This window comes from Physcomitrium patens, chromosome 25, assembly GCF_059467195.1.
Source record: "Physcomitrium patens ecotype Gransden chromosome 25, ASM5946719v1, whole genome shotgun sequence".
NCBI lineage: Eukaryota > Viridiplantae > Streptophyta > Bryopsida > Funariales > Funariaceae > Physcomitrium > Physcomitrium patens.
The window spans coordinates 9,115,189-9,124,575 of NC_143434.1; the positions used below are offsets into that span (position 1 = coordinate 9,115,189).

Here is a 9,387-nt window from a genome sequence, read left to right on the forward strand (position 1 = left end):
CCACGTGTTCGTAGCTTGCAAAACAAACTAACTATGTGGCGTTCATATATAAAACAAATTTACAAGTTAAGATACATGTCTTGCAAAGTGAACATGTTTTGGAGGTATTATAGGACATTACTACATAGTTCCTAGTTAAGAATATATATGGAGGCAAGAGTAAAGCCTTCTTCATTCTTGTCAATGCCTTTTTAGTCTTTGGTCTTGTTTAAAGACTTTTTAGTCTTTCTGTCTTTAGCAATAGCCATTATAGTTTAATACTATATCATCTTTGAGTGATTTTTTAGTCTTTTTGAGTGACATAAGAGTGTATTGAGGTTTTTTTTTTCTTCGAGATTCATGTCCTTAACATATTATCACCAATACATTGTTAAATTTTAATTCTTGTTGGATTGATTAATTTTATGGATTCAACTATCATATTCAAAATATATTATACTATTTCAAGAAACAAATCCATTATTCTTATATAACTATAGTTGTAAATTATAGATTTTTTTATTTTATTTTATTTTTATTTTTTCAAATTGCCACTATTACCTTTTTGTATCTTTGGAAGACCATGTCAAAGAAATTTGGTTATGCAAATTTATTGATATTACCTCTATACTAAAACAAATTGTTGTATAATTCAATAGCAATATATAGTCAATATTTTACTTTTCGTAACTACTACTTGATACAATATTAGACTATGATTTGTAGCACCATAAATAAAAAAAGGTAATGATAAATAGATTTAGGCTTTTATTAAATTGATTCATCCATTCTAACCATCTAAAAAAAAAAAAAAAAAAAAAAAAAACATTTAGATTTATTTTTCTATTACTAAATCCAAAACCAATAAAAAACAACCATATTCATCATAGGTTGATTTAGTAAAAACTTGGGTCTATTTAACATTCTTCTAAATTAATTTGTTCAATTTTTGTACAATTCTACTTCTTTAAAAGCTTTTCAAACATCACAATGTCATTATTAGATGTAATTACACTTATTATTGTCAATGCTTTAACATTTTCCATCTACATTAACTTTATAACTTCACATAAAAAAATTAAATTTATATTTGCAATATTAATAATAATATTTAAATACAACATTTACGACATAATTTACTATTATTTATAATAAAAATACCATATGATTCTCTTGTGTAAATACAATCATCCTTTTTGTTGATAGCCATTTTAACGATTTCTAATGGAAGGTATTAATATTGTAGGATTTTTTCAAAAACTATTGGAGATTTATTGTAGTAGGAGGATAAAAAGTTTCTTACAACTTTTTAAAAGTCTTACACAAATCATTTATCTCCAAATCTTTTCTATTCATAAAATGTTATGATTTGATATGATATTTTTCAGAAAACCACCCATATCAAGTCAGTAAATCTTTTGGAAATGTTTTTAGTCACATTTTACCAATTTGGATACAAATTCTTTAATTTACTATTGGACTGTCATTTATGTGTTGAATTGGACATGCACATTCAATTAACTTTTGATAATTTGTGGGTATGTTTCATTGAATTATCACTAATAATTGTATTGCTAGAGAACTCGAGAGGTTTCGGTGATATGTGTGGCTGTACATACAGAAGTCTAGTTCCTTCATGCCATAGGCAATCCTTCAGGGGAAAATTCACCTGGATTTATCTACAAAACGCTTCTGTGTTCAAAGATAGTATCTCACAACCAGGATTAAGTACACTCAGATCTATGAACCAATCCTAAAACAAAGATGTCACAAACAAGAGTAGAACAAGAAGAGAAGGCCGAAGAGGATTCTAAGTAATACAACGACAGCTTTGCCAGAAAAATCATGGAATCTCAGAAAACGCATTGAGTTTGTAGCGTCTACATGCTCACCGATATAGTTAAAAAATCACGTCTTTCATGACAAATGACCAACGAAGTGCCAGCTAGTAGCTCACTCATGGCCAATTAGCACACAAGCCACTGCATCCAGACTTATCGTCTGCATTAACTACGAAGTGATACAAACAGGATCCTTTATTTGGTTTCTACCCCATAGAAAAATGCCAGTCCCTTTTGGCCATATTGACACAGTAAGGTGCCAATAACTCATGCGAGAAACGCATCAGTTACATTAAATCCACTTGAGAAAGAACAGAAGGCAGCGAATAGTAATTATTGAGTTTCCTTAGCGGCGACCTGCTTCCTTGGCACCTCTGGGACATCCGTGTAATCTTGGCTGGAATTCAAACAAAGTCGCGCAAAACTACTATTAGTAATACTACTACATGAGCATCACTGTGATTCAATGTGGAAATCTTAAGTTAAGCGCATAAAACGAAGGTGTGGTCATTGAAGTTCATGAACACAGAAACCATACTAAAGAAATTAGAGAAGGCATGAACTTACGAAAGCTTGCGTGAGAGCTGATAAATTCCTGTTGTTGCCATTGCGATGTTAACACTGAACAGATTCCAGTTTTTCTGCAATATCCCCAGCCACATTCCCAGACAGGAAAGTTAATTAAGAAAAAATCCTCCACTATAACCATCCTTCAACATTAGTGCATACTTGTGCATCTCATTGCCATGACATTTACAACTCTAAATTCTATGATTCCTCATCAAAGAGCTCGAGCAAATCCAAAACATTGGAAGAAAATCTCAAAGCCTCTAAGTTCAAGCCCACAAGGTCCAATGTAGGTCAAGAACTTGCCTACTAAGCAAAAACCACATTCACTTAAGGTTGCAAGGAGATAGACATACCGGAGTAATGACCATACTGTAACGTGACCAGATCAAGCCAGTGGCTGTCACAGCTGCAAAAGGCCGTAAAAGTAAATAAGTCAGATTTCAATATCAAAAGACTGATGAAGGAAGATTTCCTAAATTTTCTATAAGGGTAATCACCAAAATCAGAACATACTATAACAAAAGTGTTCATTTTATAATGCAATTAAGGGAACGCTCTGAACTAACAGTCCAAAACAGGTTCCACAAACGCGAAAAGAATGAAAGTATTGAAACTAAAAGGGACTTGAAGCTTACCCAATTGCTGGGGGTAGGAAATCTTATCAGCTGGCTTCTGAAAATCCGCGATGTTGGCAATAGAAATGCCCCATTTGAATGTTGGTGCCCAGAAATGGACTGCAGGCCACAGGTGTATGCAAAATTTACCAAGGATGATATCACAAGGAGATCTCAAGCAGCAGCAAGCAAAATCTCATACTAATGTAACTTTCTGTTGATGAATAAGGAATTACCGAGCCACCACAAGCACATCACGCTCCGCAAAATCTTTCAAAGTAAACGACACATATTAAATCCTGACTCCTCATTAACGCCTCACAACATATAAATCTGTCGAGTAAGATTCCATGTAACAATCTTTTAGTCCAGGCTTTGAGATCAAACAAGGGATTTTAATCACGAGAAGCCTTTAAATGTGAGAACACATCCCTTTAAATTGACGGAAAACCACTTTGTTAGTTAAACGATTATGTACCCTCACAGATTCTCGGTTGGCTCACACGATGCAACCTACGTACAAGAAGATGTCGCAAATTCTCTCTTTCTCAAAGAATCAACCTTAGGAAAACTACTACAAATTTTTTGGCTAGAGAAATACTCTATATTCCGAATTACTCGCAATTGGACGTATAGCATAGAACTAACTTCTGAGAAACACACTCCCATTACAACATCCAGTACAACACTAGTGATTCCTGCATGGAAGCAAGAGCACTGAATAATAGTGGCATGTAGCTAAACGTGAAAACAGATCGGAGTCAATTCCACAAGTAAAATTTTGCAACACCGCTTCGCAACGAATGGGATACAATGCCATCAATAAAGGTCAAGAATCAAAGAAACATTCTCTCGAAATACTCCCATATTGCTCAGCTCCAAGTGAATCTCGGCAAATTCACTCACTACGACCCAGACACTTCCAGAGACTACGAGGGTAAGCAACAGAAAACGTGACATCTAGGTTAGCAGAGAACAAACCAGCACAATTCAAAATTGCAAGCTCGCATGAGCAGCGAAACAATCCAAAATATGACTAATCCAGACAGAGACAACAAAACCCACATCCCAGGCAATTTCTTTCTCCGCAATAAAGGAAAACCATCCACATCTAGCAGAGTTTAGGCGCAAGTAAGCAAGATCAACATCATGATTCCAGAACATTTCGCTCCCCACAAAAGCGAGTACAACACTCGCACACAGCAAAGAGAAACAACCCATTACACTCCATCTATCAAAATACCCGTATCACCCAATTCAGAACCGGAAACCGGCTACAAATCCACAACGATGCAACAGGGGCAACGGGAAACAAATCCGAGATTGAAGGACGAGACACCCAACAACCAAGACGAAGCGATCCACCACTCACTGGTCTTGGGGCCCGCGGGATGGTTCCAGATCGCGGCCACTCTTGACGCCATGGAGATGGGCGACACGCAGAGGGGTCGAGGCTCGCTGCTGTTGCTGCTGTGGTGAACTGCTTCAACGTCCCCGCGAAACCCTAGCAAGAGCTTGAATTGGAGACGCAACACACAAACACAACAAAACGGGGGTTGAACGAAGGACACGGAAAACACACAATTCTGATCTCCCCACTCATTCTGCGGAGAATCTCTCTTGGGATGTCGACGAGTCCCTGGAAACATCCCACGGATGAATACCATCCGACTGTTCCGTCGCGAAAATCCCTCCCGCCCCAGCAGAACGTTGCGAGATCCCCAGCTTGCCTTTCCCTCTCCGAGGCCTCGGTGGTGCAACGAATGCTTTGACGAGTCTTCGACTTGATGATGAGTGCATTCTGCTCAACGATTCTGCACTGGTCTTATGAAAAAAACAATTTATCTACATTAGTTGTTCGGTTCCATGTGTGAGGAGGAAGTTTTTTTTTGTTGAAGAAGAGCATTGAATTTTGTTGCATGTCGAGCGAGCCTCCTGGTATTGGTTTGGAGTGACTCTTCGTAACGAAGATGTGTGCGGATGGTGTATAGTTTTTTCGTGGAGGTAGTGGTTTAGGGGTCTTAATTTGTCGAGTTGGGGCATTGTTTGGTTGCTGGGGTGAAGGGGAGTTGGGCAAGATGTTGTGGGTGGACAAGTACCGGCCGCGAACCTTGGACAAGGTTATGGTTCATAAAGAGGAAGCGACGAACCTTAAGAATTTGGTGAGTGTTGTCTACCTCGTGTGAAAATTGGGTTGTGAGAGGGGTTTGGATTGATGTCAAGGTGAGCATGTGTTCAGTCCATGATCTTGATGTGGGGATTACTTTGGGGTTCAGATTGCGCAGGGTGATTGTCCTCATCTTCTTTTCTATGGACCCTCTGGAGCTGGTAAGAAGACCCTCATCATGGCGTTGCTTCGGGAGATGTTTGGATCCAGCGCTGAAAAGGTACATATTGTTCGTATTTGAGGTCACTGAAGCTGAAGTAGAAGCTTTAGTTTTAGGTTTGTGAAGAGGTTGAACTTTTGGCTGCCCTCGACGCTATTTTCTAGTTTTCATATCATCGCATTTCGCTTTAATGTTGAGATCGTTCTTGTCTTGGTGGTGATTTTTGAGTTAGAAGCAGGGTTTAGGGTTTTGCAACGCGGTCCTGGTAATAAACTTAATGCACTTCAGGGACTTATTTATTTATTCTTAAGGTGGTGATGTAACTGCATGGAACTGCAGGTGAAAGTGGAGAACAAGCCATGGAAAGTTGAGGTAATCGACCACACCCTTGTACTTCGTGCAGTAGAACTTCTTGGTATGCTTTGAAGGATTTTGAACCTGCTCCTCCATATCTTCCAGTGAATTTTAAGGTTGGTATGGTTAAACATGTATCGTGTGCGCATCGAAATGCAGGCTGGGACTCGAAAGATTGAGGTAGAACTTACAACTGTATCAAGTAATCATCATGTGGAGCTCAATCCAAGTGATGCAGGGTTTCAGGATCGTTACGTGGTCCAGGAGATCATTAAAGATATGGCTAAAAACCGGCCTCTAGATGTAGCTGGCAACAGAGGATTCAAAGGTACATTTCTATTCACTAATAGCACTAGCCATTCATGGCCCTTTTGTTTGATTTGCATGTTGAATATCTGCTGATAAACATTTAAACCATCCTTCACTGTTATGAGTAACACTTTGTCCAGATGTTCGTCTTAGTTTGAGGTAACAGATCGTTCCGATTGTAGATACTGATGCCAATTGATAGGGCTGTAAAGTTCTGACGAACGTTCGATTATTAGTCCTACTCCTTGTCACGTGATTGCTTCATGCACTGCATTTCTCTTCACTTGTGACAACCAAACTTGACCTGTTGGTCGTGATGAAGATTCTGGGTTGCGTGATTCTTACATCTGGGAATGTTTGGCTTCAGTCTTGGTTCTGAACGAAGTAGACAAACTCTCGAAGGAAGCGCAACACTCTTTGCGACGTACAATGGAGAAGTACAGTGCTGCATGTCGTCTTCTTTTATGTTGCAATAGTGCCTCAAAGGTTATTGAGGCAGTGCGGTCACGTTGTGTCAACATACGGATCAATTCTCCTTCCAGAGATGATGTGAGCATGACGATGCTCAATGCTTGTTGCTGACTTTATATGAGTTCTTATTTAATCCTCAGCATTTTCAATTCAATAGTTTTTGACTGGTATGGATGCCTTACGGTTTGTGTTCATCGGCAGATTGTTGATGTCCTTATGTTCGTAGCGAAAAAGGAGAATTTGATACTTCCCCCCGAACTGGCGGGCCGCATAGCGCATCACTCCAATCGAAATCTAAGGAGATCCATATTGTGCTTGGAGGCCTGCAAAGCCAAACAGTAAGCCTGCCATCAAAAGCATTTATTTGGTGCAGTATATCTTGCATTTACAAGATATGTGTTGCCACATGTTTAAGTTCATATGTGTACTCAATTTATGCCTCATTTATTTGATGCCTTTTGTTCCTTGTATGCTTAAATAGCAGTAACTGCATTTATCATTATTCATTAATAGAATATAATTTTAATTTACTTCAATTTTTTTTGTGATTCACAACAGGTATCCATTCACAGCTGACCAAGAGGTGCAAACAACCGACTGGGAACAGTTCATTGTGGGGCTTGCTAATGATATTGTCACCGAGCAAAGCCCCAAAAAGTACGTCATTTACTGTGTCTTGTCATGGAAACACTGGATGGAATACATTCATCTGTTACGGAAAGACTGGTTTCTGTGACTTGCTTCATTTGTATCTGCAAACTTTTGTGACTTTTTGCTTTGAATGTCATGTTAAGTAATGTTCTTAACCTTTCCATCTGTGAGTTAGTGATAGGTCTCAATGTGTCCGGGTGGTGCAGGTTGTTCCAGGTTAGAGAGAAACTTTATGAGCTACTTGTGAACTGCATTCCTCCCGAAGTCATACTCAAGGTCTGTGGCAGTTTGAGTTACTCCATCTTATGTCATGGTTTTGTAGCTCGAGGTGTTCACAATTACTGTTCTGGACGAGTTCATAACTGATTGGATTTTGCAGAGATTACTGGATGAGTTGATGAAGAAGCTGGATTCAGAGCTGAAGCACGAGGTCTGCCACTGGGCTGCCTTTTACGTAAGCTATTGTTTCCTACCTTTTGCCAACTTGCTCTAAAACCTTGTTTAAACCGAGGCTCTTGCTCCTTTTTACTCATGGAGATGTTTCAAATGACAAAAACCATTATACGTCGAGCCTGTAAAAAATGCGCACCTTACAGTGGGTACTTTGGGTTTTCTGTGCACACAGGAGCATCGGATGCAGCAGGGTCAGAAGGCTATCTTTCACCTAGAAGGTGAGCTTCATCGACCCTAGTTTTTGCGTAACTCCAGTGTTCTTGTTTTAATCGATTAGAAGTTGTAGGCTGCAGAGTGAAAACGCTCTGCAGTTTCTGCTCCTGGTGTGTCGTTTAACCGTCACATGTGTGCAATTTGTGCAGCCTTTGTAGCTAAGTTCATGAGTATCTACAAGAAGTTCCTCATCAATACATTCGGATGAGGAAGATTTATAAAATCGCAATCTGCTCTTCTTCAGTGAACTTTGGAGCATACTCTTTGAACGTGTAGGTGACGGTCAATCTGACCAAACAAGACATACATGCTTCACGAAGTTTGCTCGGATTCGTGCTTTGTTGCACTGCTGTGAATCTTTAAAATACGTAGCGCCGTCTTCAGTAATATTCTACACTTGGAACTTTGCATTCCGGAGTGCTTTTGAAGAACGGCTGCAATTTTAGACGATTTTTGTTTAAATGGTCACAGTTTCTTTGCGAAAGGATTATGCAGTCAAGTTAGTCAAGGAATTGTTGCATGTAGATATTTCGTTTTCCAGTTGACACGTAAGAATTTGGCAGTCGGCATGGAGGGACCTCTGTGATTTCAGGTCTTATGAAACTATATACGATTGAGTTTGACGAATGAACACTTCGCAGGCCAAACAATTTGGTTAAAGAGTTTAGTCATATCTCTTCGAAAATCCTTCTTTTACTTAAGTTTTCGTCGGAGAGGACTGCAACGATGACACGGGCAGACCTGATAGAAAATAAGGGTGTGGTGTATTTCACCCATTCGAGAGCTTCCTTTGCCAGGATTCGAACCCGGGTTGCTCGGGTGAGTGTCTAGTATCCCAACCTGTGAAATCCCTTCTTGGGTTAAGAATAAAAGTACCAAGGTGCATTACATGAAAATCTTTAGTAATGCACATGAAGGCTATTTGCCATAGAAGTAGGATCTACATCAAATTGTATTGCTTGTGTGTGAGACTCAGTCGTGTGAAGACGGACCATCAGTCATGCCATAGTAGGTAAGCAAACTGAGAATTGTAGTCCTCACTTTTATAGCACCATCAGCACCTTGGAAATCTATGGAACAACAGTTATAAGGTAAATTTTTTTAGGCATGGATGGTAGAGGGAAGTTAATATTTTAGCCTTTGTAGATGATACCTATATTAATTAGTAAGAATGATAGAGTTTTCTTGATTTTTTAAGATCTTATTGAATTAATGGTCCATATTTAGATATAAGTATAAGATTGATGGTTTAAGTTCACATGATATTAATGAAAGTAATAAGTTATATGGAGATTAATAGTAAGTACAAAGCTATCTCAATAATACTTTGCTCACTTATTATGGTATTTGCTCCATTACTTTTATATTATTTTATATCTGTTCTATTTCTTTCAATAGAACTTTATATTGAGGACATGAATATTGAAGAAAGAAATTTTCAATACATTCTTGTGTCACTAAAAAGTACTAAAAAGTCATTCATAGATGATATAATATTAAATTAGAATGATTATTGCGAAAAACAAGAAAAATAAAAAGTCTTGATACAAGATTAACGACTAATAAGGCATTGACAAGAGTGAAGAAGGCTTCTCTCTTGCCTCC

At 38.5% G+C, this 9,387-nt stretch overlaps 2 protein-coding genes across 3 annotated transcripts; one reads left to right on the top strand and one right to left on the bottom strand.

Moving 5' to 3' along the window:
* Window positions 1–1,827: 1,827 nt before the first annotated feature.
* LOC112277446 (mitochondrial pyruvate carrier 4) lies at window positions 1,828–4,537 on the bottom strand. Of its 2 annotated transcripts, none has more exons than XM_024509776.2 (5): window positions 4,377–4,537; window positions 3,026–3,124; window positions 2,744–2,796; window positions 2,388–2,461; window positions 1,828–2,217 (listed from the first exon to the last, which is right to left on the bottom strand). In XM_024509776.2, the coding sequence occupies exons 1-5, from the start codon at window positions 4,426–4,428 to the stop codon at window positions 2,154–2,156; spliced, it is 342 nt and encodes a 113-aa protein (XP_024365544.2). In that variant the 5' UTR covers window positions 4,429–4,537; the 3' UTR covers window positions 1,828–2,153. The 2 variants fall into 2 exon arrangements, with proteins under 2 accessions (XP_024365544.2, XP_073387375.1); XM_073531274.2 differs by lacking the exon at window positions 4,377–4,537 and adding an exon at window positions 3,241–3,369.
* Window positions 4,538–4,737: 200 nt separating this feature from the next.
* Window positions 4,738–8,678, top strand: LOC112277445 (replication factor C subunit 3). Its single transcript, XM_024509774.3, has 11 exons — window positions 4,738–5,166; window positions 5,281–5,391; window positions 5,671–5,703; window positions 5,845–6,013; window positions 6,362–6,543; window positions 6,667–6,803; window positions 7,024–7,122; window positions 7,323–7,392; window positions 7,496–7,570; window positions 7,742–7,787; window positions 7,932–8,678. The coding sequence occupies exons 1-11, from the start codon at window positions 5,083–5,085 to the stop codon at window positions 7,988–7,990; spliced, it is 1,065 nt and encodes a 354-aa protein (XP_024365542.1). The 5' UTR covers window positions 4,738–5,082; the 3' UTR covers window positions 7,991–8,678.
* Window positions 8,679–9,387: the final 709 nt, after the last annotated feature.